Below are 17790 nucleotides of genomic sequence, written 5' to 3'. Positions count from 1 at the left end.
TGTGAAATGCAATACATTACTGCAGCAAATCATCATAATTCCCAGCAGTGGAGATACCCTGATGAGCCCAGAACAGAAGTCTAATTTAGAGGGCTCTATTCTTTTCAACAGCCAGTGAAGGCCAACCTGTGTTTAATTGAGAGTGGATATGAAGCAATCGTTACAAGCTGCTGCTAAATTATGTTTTTTCTTCTGGGTTAAATTTCAATTTTACCACGATGATTTTTTAACATTACTGAAGGATAATATGGTTCTAAGAATTTTGTGTCTTACCTTGGGTTCTACCAAGACCATCCGCATTTTCTGATGTTGGATGTTGGAATCATCTAACATGATGTTCACTTTAACTTTATCAAATATATGTAATGTTGTGTCTTCCACAGTAAGTGATGGCACCTGAAAGTTCAAATTTTGTATAAATACTCACTATTTGCAACAGCTTATGTTTTTATACAAATAAATACCTTTGTATGAAAATAGCACTGTTACATGTAAATAAAATAAACCAAAAGTTACTATAGTGAATATTCAGTCTTGTAATATGTGATACATGCATTTTCTGCAATAACTAATCAGATAATGAGATGTCAGTACGATCTATTACAGAAACAAATTCCTGTCAGAACTTACTTATTTAGACTTACGAAGACTAAAGTGGCATTCATTACTACAAGAGATTAATGAACTTGCATTTAGAAAAGCCTCTCTTACCCTTCTATATCCAACTAGAATAGTCATTCTGCTTGCTTACCAAATCAAAAAATAAAGGTGTTTAACAACAAACTTTAAGAATAATAGTAAGAACATACCTCACTGTTGTACTCCAGTTTTGGTGTTGGTTTATCTTTTTCTTCAAAGAAGACTGTTCCTTCTAACCCATACTTGGGAATCAGAACCACAACTGCATTTTTTCTTACAAATAATATATATGCGTCTTCATTGACTACTCCCTTGGTTTTGAAAAACAGCTGTAACAAAAGCAGAACACACAATAAGGAAAAAAGCACTAGAACGTTCCTTCTGAATTACAAATACACTATCTCAGAAAAATAAAACATTCAAATACACATCTATACTTAGTGATAATTACACAGCATATCCTGAAAGCAGATTTTAAAAAATCTCATAAACCTCATAACTCATAATTACTGTAGAATTAACCAGTCATATTTATAAAAGCACAAAACTAAAAGAATCTTCAAGATGCCATTCTGAGTTTTTCAGAATGACCAAAATAATGTTTTAAGCTTTTTGTCAGAAGCATCCCTCAGCCTTTATCATTTCTGTACTCTTGCTTGGTTTTGTTCTTGCAGTGTCCATAGTTCAACATAACATCTCAGAACTGCTTACCTGTGTATGGAATGCCACAGAGGCTCTTTGTGCATATTGTGCCATTTTATGTCGGTAATTGAGATTTTTACACATCTCTGCCAGTTTGTGTTTATCTGTGAGTTCTGGGTAAGTACTGTCTGCTCCTATGGCCACTGCCAAAAGCCGATGCACTATGATATCAGCATACCTGCAAAGATGAGGTCAAAATCATCAGTGACATAGTAAGAGACATAGTTTTTCAAAATTAATAAAAAAGTTTCTGAACATACGTTTGTTTTTGTGAATCTTACAGATTTTAAGTTTTTCTAATAATGACCATCTGCTGGCAACTCCCTTTATTAATTCAGCATCCATCTCTTTGCTGACCAAAGATGCACTGCAGAGCCTGAATACTGTTATAATGTTTGCTAAGATAAATTTTCATTGTGCCAGAAAAGGAAATGATGTTGTATTTTTAGACTAAAGAATGATCTTTCACCATGGCTTTTTAAGCCAATCCTTCTTCCCTTTCCCATGAAATTAGACAAATTTAGTGTAGAATAGTATTTCAGTGCCATAGATCTGCAAAGCATAATCACATTTGAACTTCTTGTTATGTAACTTATTAGAATTTCAGTGGGGAACATTTTAATACATCTCGTAATTCAGTGAGGAACTTTTTAATATATCTGGTAAGAACTAAAATTTACCATTTGGACTTCTAGAAATTCTACAAATTGTCCATAAAAATGCACAGGAATTTTAATCCATGTCCAAGAGATTTCACTTTAAATGTTTCTAAGGAGCACAATAACAGTTATTTTCTTCAAAACTCAGTGACTTCTTGGTCAGATGAAAAAACTAACATACTTTTCCAAGAAGTATTATTTCATTGCATGCAACAGCTGCCAATAGCAAGTTCCCAGTAACCAGTGTTTTCATATGGAAAATTCAGTCTCCTAAAAATTTAAACAGTTTCTATCTCAAAAATGACTGAGCAAACTCCGCCTCAGTCTCTGCTAAGACTACTGCTGACTAACGTCAGCTGTGCATTAGAGATATATTCCTATTGTATATTTTTTTAATGTTACTAAAGCCGAGGAGTTGTGGGCAGTAAACCTGGGAGTGCACAGGAAGATGGACTGCCATGTAAGCCACTGCTGTTTCAACTGAAATCTAATGCTGAATAAAAACTTTTTTTTTAAATGTACAACACCGCCATTTCTTCACAAATAAATCACTTATTTCTTTTCTCTGAAACTTTTGTAAAATACAAGTACCTTCGAATAGGTGAGGTAAAGTGAGTATAAATAGGTGAGGCTAAACCATAGTGATGAAAATCATTATCCATTCCTGAGCAGAAATAAACAGCTTGCATCATGCAGCGAGTGGTCAAAATTCGCAGCAGTGTATTTAGGTAGGGAAATGTAGGAGATTCAGCTTTGTCTAATGATTCAGCTAAAGCTTTTGCTGAATCTGTCTTAATTTCCAAATTCTGAAAGAGAAAAAAAGAAACAAAAAAGGTCAAGCATTACTAGCAAATATTATGAATATAAGCAGAAATGTAACAGCCACATCTAGGATAATCTTAGCAACTGGCACAGGTATAGCACCTAATAACAGGACGGAATGCTACTACTACAAAAGCAAACAAACAAAATCCATCCATGCACAGGTCCCACCCTGATTATTACTAGTGTATTATGCAAAAAATGAAATGCTGAGTCAGTAACCTAGAATTCAGAAAAGACACTCATTCTAAACTAAGAAATACTTTATGCCAATATTAACAATATACCTTTGGTTTGATTTTTCTATCCCTTTATTAAATCAGAAAGAATGTAAAGAAACCCCCACGTGTTTATGCCACACAAAGTTCTCATCCAAGCACAAGGTAAGTAATTGACTTTATGGTATTTCCTGTGCAAAATTATTATAATGTATACTTGGAAAAGTGAAATGTAAAACTAGTACTGTGTATGACATTTTTTCCCTGTTTGCAAGTGCTCTCTGATAAAAATTCAGGTAGTGTGAACATAATGCATTTTTAACTTCCAGAAACACAAGGTAAATTTCATCACATGATCAGTTGAATGCTCTTTCTGTCACATACAGCACTGACAATAAAGTATGATCCAGAGATGAGATGATGCCTGTATTATGGTAAGATAATTAAAAAGTATAAATAAAGCATATTAATACCTAACTGTGATGGCTGTGTCAAAAGCAGTAAAAAAGCCACTTACATTTATTTAAAAGAATGTTTACCTATGCAGAGAAATTTAGCTTTCCAAATAAAACAGTACTTAAAAATAATTTTCAGAATTAAATAATTTCAAACGAAATCATTATCATTATTGCAGTTTTACAGCAGTGGAAAATTAAATGGGCTAGATTTAGGCTTGTCTATTGTCACACTGAGAGAATCTGGAAGTTTCTCTCTAGACCTCAAGAAAAAAAAGGGGGTGGGAAAGAGCTGAAGGGAAAGAAAATGTGAATGTACATCACAGTAACTACAAAATTACAAGTTAACTCAAATAAAAGATCTTGAAACTGGAAAACTAATTTTCTCTGTTCAGACTCCTTAATTAAATTAGACTTGTTTCAGGCTAAATAAACCTCCAGCTGATCTATGGAGCAGATGGAAACTCTAAACACATTTTCTTACTTCCTGACTTTAAGAGAAACATGTTATTTGATGTGACTGATCAATTTTTAAGTACATCAATAATGTATGTAAACCAAGCCAAAAACTATCACAAAAATCACATGTGACTTGGCGAGGAGAAACATTCACTGCTCACAAGTGCTACAATGTAAGGAAGAATCTTGTGCTTTTTAAAACTTTTCACCTAGAGGTACAGTTATCCTGGGATATCCAGGGATTTCAAGGTGTAGCTGATACACTTATAAAATACTGCTTTCCAGCCCTTATTCCTAGGTAAGTGTCCAACCAGAGATAAAATACAGCTTTTCATAATTAATTCACTTAATTACCATGGTAAAAACTTGCCTTGAACTTTGCAGCCTTTACAAGGATGTCATAATTTGATGGGGGAGGTGCAGGATGTTTCCGGAGCAAGGCAAACTCTGGGAACTCATCATAAATTTTTTGTGCTACAGAAATATTGGCAAGCAACATGAACTCTTCAACCATGGAATTTGTCTCTCTATCAAGATAAATACATTATATTATTAGAAAAGCATTCGACATTTACTTTGAGTGCCTAATGAAGAAACAGTCCACCATTCTAACAATGTTATATAATATTAACTAGTGGTTTTGAACATTTATACAAGTAGGCAAGCAATTTTAAGATTAAAAACAATGCTCATAAGCTCCAAATACTAAGTCAGAAGAAAAAAAAAATCATGAAATATTCTAAAACATTAAAATCAAGAAAAATGCTCATTAAAATGCCTGGAAAAAACAACAGATAAACTTCTTGACTTCTTCCTACGAATTTCACATATGAAGATACAGTTCAAGACTCGCTAAATAAATTCTGCAGTGAAATAGAAGAATTCTCTTACTGAGGATCAGCTTGACTAAAGAGGTTGTGGATGCTCTATCACTGGAAGCATTCAAGTACAGGCATGGTGGGGCTTTAAGCAACCTCATGTAGTGGGAAGTATCTGGGCCCATGGCAAGGGGGTTAGAACTAGGTAGGCTTTCATGGTCCCTTCCACCTCAAACCATCCTCTAATTCTGTGACTGTCCTGCACTATTACAGGAACTTTGTACACCATGACCTAAATGGTGTACATGTCTTAAATACTTAAACACGTCTTTAATTCCATCCCTACCCTGAATTAACTAACAAATAAAATACATACTTAAGCTCCTTAGTCTGCAGATCAATAGGATCATGAGTTTCACTGTCCATGTGGAAACGAACTTCTGGTGATGCAAGTGTCAAGGCTCTGCAATACAGTAAGTGGTATTAAAAAATTACAGCAAGACAGACACAGCAGCTGAGCTGCAAACCTGTAACATCATCTAGGGTTACCATGACACTATAATTTAAAATTGGGAGAAATTGAAAATAAAATTAATATTTTAAATAAAATTTACAAGAAATGTCATCAAATACACACCATAGAATCTTCCGAAATTTCAAATGCTACCCTCTAGTTGTGCTTTTATGACTCCGTGAGATCCATATTGATTGATCTTGTGAAGAAAAAGTTAATATCCCAAATTTATATATTTTGGAAAATACAGATAAGCATTCTTATGCAAATCAAAATTGAAAATACTTATTTCTCACAAGATTTTCACCAGAAAAATGGACACAGAACCATAATATATTTTGACAGCAAGAACAGTCAGAAGAAAAGGTGGGGGAAAAGGTAACAGGTACACTGCCTAGCTTACCCTTTATCAATTCTTTTCTTCTTCAGGATTTTTGCTAATTTGTTTAGTCCACGTAAGCTGGTAGTAATATCATCATTCATGGTTGCTGAATCGATTCTCATCTGTGCTTCAGCATATGTAAGAGAAGCCTTGAAGAGGTTTAAAAACAAGACATCATGATACATAATTGAACACACTAAAAAAAATCCCATAGTTCTTTCTGTCTTGCAGAACGTGCAGCTTGCTGTCATAACTGGCTCACAATAATACAAAGCTTTACAGTCAATACCTAAATGCCTGTTATTCACAAAGAATAATGGACAAATGAGGACAGATCTATGCAAGATATTAAGATACACCAGGCATTTGCCGTGGGTTTGTTTTTGGCTTTTTTTTGCTGATCATATGTGTTTTATACACTGGATGTCTAATTTTTAGAAATGTATGGAACATCACTGAATCTAACTGATTAGTTGGTACTTATCCGCCATGTCCTATACGCATCATACACATAGTAACTGCACACAAACACTTCAGCCTTAGAGGCTGAGAAGAACACTGAAGAATCAAACATTTTCTTTATTTTTAGTATTTCAATACCATTTTCTAATTCTAAAAAACTATAAATAATTAATCAGAAAGAAAACTTTATTATGAAGTCTGCTGATCATTGTTTTTATAATACAGTGCACAGCTTTTTATTTCAGAATTATAGTAATATTAACATGACTTACCTTGGAATTAATAACACTCTTTGTAAATCTGGTTTTTAGAATTTCAGCCTTATGGTTCATTTCCCATATGCATGAAAATGCAAGCCTATGAGAGAAAGAGAGAAGGAGGGGAAAATCTGTTAAAATCCCTACATGAACAACAGTAGTTTCTTGCCAGGATCAAAGTATGGATCATATACATATACCTGTCCACATTAGATCTCAGAGAGCACAAGTTGGAACTAAGTAGCTCTGGAACCATATCAATTCTCTGCAAAGTAAAGAATAAAATAAGTTAGTATTTTAACTTCCTGATTTTTAATGTGAAAAAAGCTTAGAGATATTTTTTCTTTGGCCAAAAAAGCTCAGATTACTGAAAGAAAAGTAAACTACTTGAAGAAAATTCATTCCAAGATTTATTTTAGTTATCATCTTTTTAGTACCAGTGATTTCTGAAAAGAAATCATGGTCTGGAAGAAATAACCAAGACTAAATCTACAAAATCAATGTTAGTGAATGCAAATCAGAGATTTAGCAATCACAAAAAACAAAAACCAATGGAAAAGGGAAAACCAGGCCACTTCTTCAATTTCAGACTGGACTTAAAACAGTATTCCAGTTTTTAAAAGATAAAACAGAAAATAAAATTGTCTTAGACAAATTCTCTACTAGTTTTTTTTTCTCCTTAGTTCAGAGAGAATGTCTCCACTCCCAAGAATTAAAAGAGGAAAGCAATGAAAATCCAACCACTTAATCACGCAAGAAGCTGTAGAAAAGAATTACTTTTTCACACAGATACACTGTTGTTCCTCTTTTTACTGACTCCTCATCCAAAGCATTTCCTGGGCGAATAAAATGACTGACATCTGCAATATGTACACCGACCTAGAAAACAAGCATCACATTATGCACCTCATGAAAGAGAAACAGTTTTCAGAGTGAAAAAAACTTTCCCACGTTTTTACAAACCAATATATCCATTCCCAGTTCCTTTCAGCAGCTCCCATAGTTCGTAATAAGAATAGTTTGAACCTGTCATACTGATAAAAAAGTGAACTGTTGCAGCAATTATTCAACAAAAGGGCATTTGTACATTTAGGGGAAAGTTATATTCATGACCAATGCAGCTTTACTTTGAGGGCCCAAATAACTTCTTTCATGTTCTTCAAGACTCACTGCAAATTTGTTTTTGCTTTTCTGTTTGCTGAACTTTCTAGTCTGGCACACCCTACTATTACAAATTCAAATTAATTTCTAAAGAAGACAATCTGACTGAACCACATATAAGGGAGTAGAGAGCTGGTGTTAAGCCTGTAGATTTTTACTGCCTTTTTTAAAATAAAATAGTAACTCCACAGGCGTTACAGCACTAGCTGAGCTTTTTCTTTTTTCATAGTTCCTTATCCAAGCTGTAAATATCCTTGTTTATAATACTTAGCTAAAGCAGTAAATAAATTTTATGTTAAATTCTTATGCCAAATGAGGATAAAGCAGGGTGAATTTAGAAGACACTAAATTCCCACTTTTGACACTGATCTGATGCAAATCAACTCCCTTTTTTTATTACCACCCTGCAGCTGTGCAAACACCATTAATTTATTTATAACAGATCTGGAGCTTTGCATGTGTCATTTACCACTACTGCACTGTTTGTAAAATAAAGGAAGAAGTAAGTAAATAAATGACTAGATTGATACATTACCTCTAGATTTCCATTTCCTATTTCTCTGCAATGCAATGCATCATCAATATCTGTACAACCAGGAGGATCAACACTACAAACAGTCAGATGCCTTAAGTCCTCCCTGTGTTTCATATCCTGAAATTTAAAAGAAACAAAAAGTTGTTTTCAAGAACACCTTCCTTTTCCAAGTAAAAATGATCATTTGAGAAAGGCACATTATGTCAGATTTTCCCCAGCAACCAAGTATTTTCAGAATGTTTACTTTGTTTTGGGCAGTTTGTTTGTTTGTTTCATGACAAGAACAAAACAGATATGCAGAAACTACAATGATAGAAAAAACAACACAGAAGATTAAGTACTAGTATTTTTTTTTGTTTTACAGAAATGAGGAAGAGAATCAGAACACAACCATAGTTTCATCACAATCTCAGAATCAGCAGGATGAGGATTGAGATTTTTTGAAGTGAAATTTTGACTGATGTCCAGCTGAGTGACTTGTCTTGGATATGACTGCTCCTAAGTCTAGCTTTCTAAGGCTTAGATGTCTAGATAATTGAAAGGAACTGCAACCTTGGAAGTATCAATCCTTGCAAAATAGCTATCTCTCCTTTGCAAAAAAAAATTCTTTTATCTTTATATTCTTTAACAAAACCTGTAGTATCATCTTTATCTAAAAATATTTATCCCCAACAAATGCAGTTTTAGCCAAAATGCAAAAACTTGAAGAGGTCTTGTTTCTATAGGAAATCCAGCTGAAAGTTCCCACTAAGACAGAACAGTCCTGGACAACATTTCTCGTCTATTTCTGGGATATTCAGGAACCGTCACAGTTTGCATTGAAGGGGAAGGCACATTAATTACTACAATAATTTACAAATTATTACCTCTTCTGTAATGCTCCATGGCATTTTTGGTAGGAAACTAAGGACAGCCTGGGAAAAAGCCTGGTGAGGGACATCATGTTCAAGCAGGAGAACTTCTGTCTCTGTCTCTTTATCTCCAGCACTTCCCAAATTCTTTACAAAATGACCCTGAGGAATAATACAGGTATACGTACACACACACATATCACAGGTATACATACATACACACAAGCAATACCATTTGTCCAAAAGTATTCAAGAACATTAATGCTTAGCTTATTCTTGTATTAAACTACACACTAGAAGCAATATTTTTTAATTTGGTTAACTTTCTCATCTTTAAGAGAAATCCAATTTTATACATTTATTTAATGTAGTAAATCTGAACCGAGTCCATCTAGACTTTTTTCTTAGAATGGGTCTAAATTCTCCACAATTAAGACTCCAAAACTTATAAATGTGAAATCATTTTTGCAGGAAGAAAAACCACTGCTGCAAAAGCAGAGGAACTAATACAGTCTCATTTATCTATGGGTTTGCTTTCACATCTCACACCCTAATACCACATCAACTCTGCCTTCTCCCTCACTTCTCTGCAGTAATGCTGTCTTTGTCTTAATGCTTCTTCCATATACCCCATGTTCCCTTCATTTCTCTAAACCAGCGGGAGACACCTGTGTTCTGCTTCACTAAAAGCTGTGCAGTCCCAGAGGAGCCACTGGAAGACTCTTCAATACCTGACTAGTGTTCAATACAAATGGAAGACAATGTCCTCAGTTTCTCATACAGGCTCCATTATTTCTGCTGAACTTTTAACTACTTTTACCCTACTGGCAATGTAATTGCATTGGATGTGTTTTTCAAATATCTGCTAGAGCAGTGATTGGTATTGTGTGAATGAGCACAATCAGAAGAAAAGATTCACACTTCTAGGAACCCAGACTGGTTAACCCTGGTTAATCTATATAAAGGACCTTAAGTACCACTTAAATGTTCACTGCAGAACTGGATGAGTAAGCTTTTTAAGTATGATAACCCCACAGCTGGTTGTAAGTGCAAATTAAATCATTCAGGAACTTCCTTAATTTGCACCATCAAATGGCACTCACAGAATTTAAACCTCATCTCAACACCATTTGCAGTTACTCAGTGTCACAGATAAATATTTAATCTAAGAAATACAAAAAATCAGGTAGTTAAAAGTTCAGAAGAAAATGCCTAAACTTACATTAGGATACCTGGAATTTCTGGGCCAACCATCAATAGCAACAATTATTCTTTGCCCTTCCAATGTATCTGCCTGTCTGGTTTCTATTCGAATGCGAGGAATTCTGCGATCAGCTGGTGTAAACAAATGGCGCCTTGCCTATGAACAACCAGAAAAAGAAACAATTAATTTTCAAATAAAGAAGAAAAACCAACCCTGCACTTAGAGTAAGTTGATTATTTCCTCACCTCTTTGATCTGTGACTTGGAAAGCATCCCACAATACGGCCGCCAGTTGCGTTTTATAATGCCCACTACTCTTCCCGTAGGTCTCAGCATGTCCTTGTTAATGGAAGTCTTCAGCTGGTAGAACACAGGTTAAAAATACAAAACTGTCTGAACTCATGTTCGACTACAGTAGGTAACTTAAAACTTAGTAGCAATATTTTGTAATTCATTATAAGGACATAAATTCTATTATAACTTTACAAATAGAACCTCCTGTGCCTCACTGTGCTTTGCCTGACTTTTAATATTTTCAGTATGTGACATGACTGAAATCACATCAGTACATGATGTGACTTAGCAGTGACAGTGGGAGAAGCCAGCATTCTGCAGCCATTTTCCGCTGTTCTTCATTTTTCAGGATGTCCATTAAGAAAACCAAACAAATAATATTTTCCATGTTATTTTACAATCTGTTATTTTAATTCTTGGAGTCCTTTTACACTACCTGAAAATTCTCCAGTAATTCTCCACATAATTATTAAAAAACATTTCCATGAAATTCAGTGGAAAGATAGTAAGTGGATTTTAAAAGAAATTATCTTCTTGTACATAGCATACATGCATGTGCAAGCAGGCACATTATGTGGAATTACTGCAAGACCCAAAAATATTTTACGACAGGTTCCAAATGTATGTATTGCCTATAAATGGTGACTGTCAGCATGATAAAACACCTACTCTAACAAATCCTAATCTGCATATCAATAAATACAGATTTACACTATTACATATCTACCACTCAGTAACTTTTGGATTCATTATGCTTAATAAAGTAATGTGGGAATTTCCAGCAAAGACTAATTGAAAATGATCCGTTTTATCCACCATCATGTATTTAACACAACTGTACAACTCCAATTAAGTTTTATGATTTCTGTATTCACATTTTATAAAGAGGATATATAAAGCTAAAGCCTAAAACTGTCAGGGTACCATAGATTTCAACTCTTCCATAACACCACAGTTAAGAAAAATTATTTCTTTCATACAATATTTTCTTTCTCCTCTTCATTTTCCATGTTCTCTTCATTCTGGCCGTCGTCCTGCAGAACCACTGAGGATGGTGCCACCCATTCATCTTTTGCCAACAGCTCCACAGCTACAATATCTTCATGAATTGCTCGGTTTAAATGTTTCAGGCCCTGTACAATTATCTGGATTTTTTTAGAAAACAAAATGGAAATGCAAAGATTTATGATGACGAAAACAGAAGATCCAAATCTAGAGCAGTGTAACAGAAGAGTAAACATGTATGACAGGCTTTACATTCCAAAGAACATTTAAAAAGTATGGTTGTGATGCACTTTTTTCCTCTGCCAAGGTTTCTTACAGTACAGATGATCTTTTTTCAAGATTCCAATTGCTTCTTTAAGAAATATGCTTTCCCCCGGTTTTGTTTTTTTTTTTTAATCTTTTTATTAAGTCAGACAATCCTATTTTTGCAGGATAGGGGATTCCACATACTACTGAGAAAGAGGAATAAAAGACATACAAGTACCTCCAGCTGCCACAAATAGGAAGGGAGGAGACAACTGCCACAGCTTGGAAACAGTGTCTGTGCAAGTGCACCAACTGAGAATCCAGCAGGCAGACAGATGGATTAACTGCTGAGTGGGAAACAGCCCATCTTCCCTCAGCAGGCAGGAAAATAGCAGGGGGAAATAAAGCAGGAGAACCCCACAAGGGCTCATGACTGTTTATTTCACTGAAAATCCTCCTATACACTTGTTTCTTTGTCTTTCACCATGTATTTCAAACTGATGTTAAAAACTGTTAAGAGGTCAATCGAAAAACTATTAACAACTAAGATTCATCTTTATTTTACCAATTACTTTATCAAACTGTAGTTTTAAATACATTATTCTTTTTTCCAAAAAGAGCACAGTCAGCATTTCAGCAGTCTATATCCATACAAATAAAAAATTAAAACATCAGCATAAACATCAGAAAAAACCCAGCAGGGTAAAAAATTACTAATACGCTCCATTTTAACACATGCCACCATGAAATAATTAAATTGTAAGTCATTACTAAGGCTAGTTAAAGTTTACTGCATGGAGGTAAAATTAAAACTCACCTCTTTGTTTTCTTCAGCATCTCCATGAACCCAAACAGTAGCTTCAAGATAATTCTCTCTGTTTGCCCTGTAAGTTCCTTGGAGGTAAATACCAGATTTTATTCCTTGCTGCAGTTTGCTAAGAGGAATATGTTCTGGGAATATTATTTTTCCACCTTCTATTTCTTTCTTTAGGAAAAAATAAAAAGAGGAGACGATATTTTCAGCATTTTATATTCATGTTAATTTCAATACCAAGCTCTGGAACATGACATGCTCAAGCTAACAAACTCCCTAATTGTAACTGTGTGTAGGTATGAATATGCACAACAATAAAAAACTATTATTAAGCAGTAGTTTTTCTAATGAAGCATCAAAAGCATAAAAATGTGGCAATTCTAGGAACTTTTCTTGTTTTTCTGCAGCTACTTAAAAACATACCGCACAATTTTATGTTGATTTGGATATAGTGACTAAACAGATACTTAACAAAGCAAATATCAGCATAATAAAGAGTATGGCACATAGTGTATGTACTGTAAGCTATAGGAAACATTATGAAAATACATGACTGTGACCAAAGTTTGGAGCAATTAAACAATTGCTTACATCTGAATGATCTACAGTTAACTGCTGAGAATACCTGAGCCCTCTTTGTTCCCACTCTTGCATAGAGCTCTGTTCTGCTAAAACTAACTCTGATGAAATTAACTTTATTATTTTTGTGGTGAGTGTTCAGCTATATCAGTTGTATGTGAACATATGAGTCTTGATTCTGATAAACACAAAGCACAAGGAAGTAGAAGAGGATGTAGCTCACATTTGAGCTGCAGCCTGCTTTTATGTCAACTTAACTAATAACCAAATAAAAATGCTTTTGATCAGTAATTTAACATAGATTTTCCAGCAGACACAAAACAAAGATCTAAATGGTTTGCAATATATTTTGTTTTCATTTTGTTGTTTCTGTTATTATTCTCATCTTCACAATAGTTATCTAAAGCAACTGGCTTTTCACAGATAACAAGATACATACTAACAGGCATATAAGCAGAAATGAATATGGCTACAATATTTCCTTTTTACTTTTCAGTTGTCAAAAAGTTAAATTACCAAAATAATAATAAAGTCCAAACTTCTTGTATTCTAAACTGATGCCAGTACTCTGACATACAGTATGCAATATTATACTACAGGCCATTTGTGATCAATTTATTTTATAAAAAGAAAATAAAAACATACCCCTTCATCAGATACACAAGCAAGACGATCTACAAGCTCAGGGTTAGCTGTCAAGCTTTTTATATACTCCTCACCTACAAAAGCACACACGTAAATATTTATACAAGAGATGCATGGGATTTAGGTATCAAGTGACGGCTCAGTTTATTTGAGCAATAAATTAAACATATATACTAGTTCACTTACATGTATAAGCAGTTATTCCTTCCTCCAGAGCTTTCTCTTTATTAATTCTGTCATTTGTTAAAAAGATAACTTGAATCTTTTCCTCATCCTCTACTTTCTTCAAGTGTTCATTGTACCATTTCACTGCTACCCGAATGGCTCTGTCATTGCGGTCATTAGCAGTTTCTCCCCGCTTCTGCTCTATGTACGTTTCTCTAAATAAATTTTAAAAACAAAGGGAGGTGTTAAACCAAAACAAATCCCAGCATCCATCTATACTTAAAATCTTCAGACAAACAAGATCAAGGCTGTTATGCCAAAAGTATCATTATTGTACCCACTGTTATGTGCAGCATTCACTAGGCCACTGCAGGAGATATGGGTAAAGGAAATCATGAATGAAGTGTTGATTTCTAACACAATTTTCTCACAGACAATTGAAGAAGTTTGCATTCAAGTTGTTAGAACTATGGATTCAAGATTCCTTGAACTATGATACTGCAGTATTGAAAACTAACTGTGAGCACAAATAAAGGCAAATTAATTGCACCTCCATTTCTTAGAGCTTTCTGTCACTTAACTTAGTGGATTTTTTAATTCTGCTACAGACTAAGCTAACGATATTGGTAAAGCATTGGAATATGTTTAAAAGGGACACTAAAATGGAAAATCAGTACCTTATTACTCAAGATAACAGTGCTAGTCATTCAATATTTTAACCCCCTTTACATAATATATATGGATTTATACCAACTATAGACAGAAAAGCTCCTGGAACACCAACTACTTCCCAAAAGGATTCCTTAGCAATAGTTCTGTGACACCAGTGTAATTTTTCTTCCAGTACACATGTTCCAGTTTTGTTTCCCATTTTCTTTTACTGGATATCAGCACAATTTTGTTACACCCCATTGCAGCCCTTACCTGTGATGCTCATTGGTGAAAGAATAGAAATGTTTTTCTTTGTTTTGAATCACGTCCCTAATTCGCTTGTACACTGGCGCACTCCGATTCCTGACTTCTTGTAAGACTGTCTGCAGCACAATGACATTCTTAATAACAGGATCTTCAAGGATATCAATCTGAGGAACAAATGGAAATTAATTAAAATTGTTGTTTAATTCTATCCAATAACAGGACTTTAAATATTTCTTTGGCTAGTACATGAAAAGTTAACATGAGTAATGAGTGACTCTCCTTCTGCCTTTTTCCCTCACCACTGGGAAACAGGACAGTGTAGGAAGTTGCTTTCTCCTCCTTGTGGGAAAAAAAAGACAAATAGGATTTTCCAGCCTCTTTGTGGCCTGAAGTGAAGATAAGGATTCTGATTTCCAACAAATTCACCCCCAGTGTGTGCAGGATTCCAGACAAATGTAAGGCCGAGTGTACACTACAAATTTTGCTTACATAAAATGGGTTCCTATAAAATTTACCCTTAGTAAACAAAATGCAACTATGCACAATCTGAGGGAAATCTGAGGTAATTTATAGGCTGCCTGCCTCTGTGAGGAATGTAAGCCATAAAATGGTACCCAACTACTCTTACACAGATATGTGCCTATGCATGTGTAGGTTTGAGTTCTCCAGAAACAATCCCACTGTTAAACTGAAATTTTAACTTCCATGGAGTCAAATCAATGGGCATTCTAAAAGGTGCTCTCTGCTTTTGAAAGACCTTTTTCTTTTTTAAGGAATTTTGTTAAAATTTTCAGCACTTTTTTTTGCCAACTCCTGACATCAAGACAGAGAAATAAATATACACTAGAAATCCATGTAATCTGTTGGGGGAAAAAGATGGGAGCTTCACTTCCTAACCTCGTGGCAAGAAACTGTGCAAACCCACCTGCAAAATGAGACAGCCATAAGGCTCTAGAGGGCACAGCTAAAAGAATAAAAAGCAATAACCAGACCAAGCTCCTGTGAACCTGATGTTTACACAACCTGAAAGATTTAGAGCCAGATTCATAAGGGAAGAAATCCAGCATTATAATATGCATAAGCTGAAGCACCAGGCCAAGTCTTACTGTGGCAAAAGTGTTTCAGTTTCTAGGCAAAACCTTTCCCTAGCCTTACCAAGGTTTCCTAATCCCTTCTCCAGTTCACCTCAGCACACCCTGGTACATTCTCAGAGCATTCTGTAGGACTCACATACAAATTTCACCAACAAGACACCAAGAAGTCCAACTTGTGAGAAGCTGAAAACATCCCTGGACCTGCTGTTTTGTGACAAAAATCCTTACAACTTTTGGGATCTCTGCTAAAACACACAAGTGTTGTTCCCTTCTCCAGAGTACTCCACGTTAGAATTCATGAATTAGTTACAGTCTCGGATGTGTACAGGGTTGTTCTATCTTCTATACAGGTATTCAAAAACAATGAAAGGAAAAAGCTGAACATCAAGCTTGGGAATTCCTCCCAGCCCCAAAGTGTACTGTCTGCCCTGCTCAGACCCAATTCTCTCCACAGCTATGGATGGGCTGCAGAGTGAAATTGCCCCTGTGCTTCCAGAGTTGCACATGGGATGATTTCGCACTCTCTATTCATTACATAAAATCAACGTCACGGTATGAAGAACCTAAACCTACACCCTGAAAAGCAGAAGAGGCATTTAGAAAAATTCAGCGACCACAGAAGATCCAAAAATCCAGTGATGACATGAAGATCCTAATCGCTACTTGAGAGTCCATTCTCTGCTTGAATTTTCATACCCATATCAGACCACAACGAACTAAATAAATAAATAAATAAATAAATACTGTTCTTTATTCCTACAATTCAGGCAGAAAAAGAAAAAACCACAAAAACAAAACAAAACAACAAAAAAACCCACAAGACAAACAAAAAATCACACACACACTATCCCCCATAAAACTGGAACACAGTCTAAGACCAGACCAGGTTCGCTGATGCTGCAGCCTTCTCCTCAGGAGCTGGCAGGGAAAGACAAGACTGCCCAGGCAGGGATCAAGCAGCCACAGGAAAGGCGGGAGGAGCCAGGGCTGCAGTACGACGCCGGAACCCACACGGGCGCTTACGCCCACAGGGATTTAACAAGGCCGGTGCAGGAAGGCTGGAGCATCCACATGGAGCCCGGTCGGGCCCAGAGGAACGCAGCGGCGGGCCCTCCCCAGCGCTGAGGCGGCCACAGCATCCGTCCGTCCCTGCCTCCGCGAGGCGCTCACCTGGTGCAGGAGCAGGTTGGTGTCGGGCAGGAGGAAGTGCGGCCCGGGGCAGAGGCTGCTGGCGGGGCCGCTGGGCCGCGCCTCCAGCCCGGGCGCGCTCCCGGTGCCGGTGCCGGGCGCGGGCGGGGCGGGGGGGCAGAGGCGGCACGCGGCGGCGCCGCACGCGATGTCGTCGCGCAGGTAATGCTCGCGCACCACCTTCACCACCGCGCCCGCCCGCGTGCGCTTCACGAACGTCCGCGAGGTCAGCATGGCGCGCGCGGCCGGCGGGAAGGGGCGCGGGAAGGGGCGCGGGAAGCGGGAATGGCGACGGAAGCGGCGCGGGAAGCGGGAACGGCGGCGGAAGCGGCGGCGGCGGTCGCCGCGGTGATGGCGTGGCGCGCGGCCCCGCCCCCGCCGCGCTGAGGGGAGGCGGAAGCGCGCGCGCGCGTGTAGTGCCGCCGCTGCCCGGGCTGTGTGGGACAGATCCCAGGAGCGGCCCAGCCCGGGCTGCTGCTCCCCAACCCCGCCGCTGCCTAGTTACCGCTGGGGCAGCTGCCCGCTGCCTTCCGCAGCTCCGGGCATCCTGCGGGACCAACAGTATTCCCTCTTCCCGAGCTGCCCCCGGCTGCCGTGGGGAAGGAAGGCGGTGGTGGCGGCCCTGGGAGGGCAGCCCGGCTGTCGCTGGCCCGGGCTCCGAGCGCGGCGTCTCCTCTCCCTGCTGGGCTCTGGGCACCGCCGTCT

At 37.2% G+C, this 17790-nt stretch overlaps 2 protein-coding genes across 4 annotated transcripts in view; one reads left to right on the top strand and one right to left on the bottom strand.

The window, feature by feature from the left end:
* The window catches only part of DIS3 (DIS3 homolog, exosome endoribonuclease and 3'-5' exoribonuclease), a 23673-nt gene extending 6253 nt beyond the window's left edge, over positions 1–17420 (bottom strand). The window contains exons 1-20 of the mRNA XM_030961281.1: positions 17068–17420; positions 14810–14967; positions 13907–14100; positions 13721–13794; positions 12500–12667; positions 11412–11576; positions 10384–10497; positions 10157–10294; positions 8950–9096; positions 8084–8200; positions 7165–7266; positions 6588–6652; positions 6403–6487; positions 5690–5817; positions 5149–5235; positions 4325–4481; positions 2592–2806; positions 1351–1519; positions 810–968; positions 274–396 (exon numbers count right to left, since the gene is read on the bottom strand). Of these exons, the coding sequence (XP_030817141.1) occupies positions 274–396; positions 810–968; positions 1351–1519; positions 2592–2806; positions 4325–4481; positions 5149–5235; positions 5690–5817; positions 6403–6487; positions 6588–6652; positions 7165–7266; positions 8084–8200; positions 8950–9096; positions 10157–10294; positions 10384–10497; positions 11412–11576; positions 12500–12667; positions 13721–13794; positions 13907–14100; positions 14810–14967; positions 17068–17319 (2817 nt within the window). The 5' untranslated portion in view covers positions 17320–17420. The remainder of the gene's footprint in view (positions 1–273; positions 397–809; positions 969–1350; positions 1520–2591; positions 2807–4324; positions 4482–5148; positions 5236–5689; positions 5818–6402; positions 6488–6587; positions 6653–7164; positions 7267–8083; positions 8201–8949; positions 9097–10156; positions 10295–10383; positions 10498–11411; positions 11577–12499; positions 12668–13720; positions 13795–13906; positions 14101–14809; positions 14968–17067) is intronic.
* Positions 16899–17790, top strand: part of PIBF1 (progesterone immunomodulatory binding factor 1) — a 107538-nt gene continuing 106646 nt past the window's right edge. Inside the window, exon 1 of one of the 3 annotated variants that reach the window (XM_030961303.1) lies at positions 16899–17082. The gene's annotated coding sequence lies outside the window, so the exon portion shown is untranslated. Of the gene's footprint in view, positions 17083–17204; positions 17312–17396 lie in introns of those variants that run through there. The other 2 variants (XM_030961312.1, XM_030961295.1) reach the window with 2 other exon arrangements.

The sequence above is a fragment of the Camarhynchus parvulus genome, chromosome 1 (genome assembly GCF_901933205.1).
Source record: "Camarhynchus parvulus chromosome 1, STF_HiC, whole genome shotgun sequence".
Lineage (NCBI taxonomy): Eukaryota > Metazoa > Chordata > Aves > Passeriformes > Thraupidae > Camarhynchus > Camarhynchus parvulus.
The sequence above is the reverse complement of the archived record's forward strand: the minus strand, read 5'-3'. Positions and strand labels throughout refer to the sequence as shown.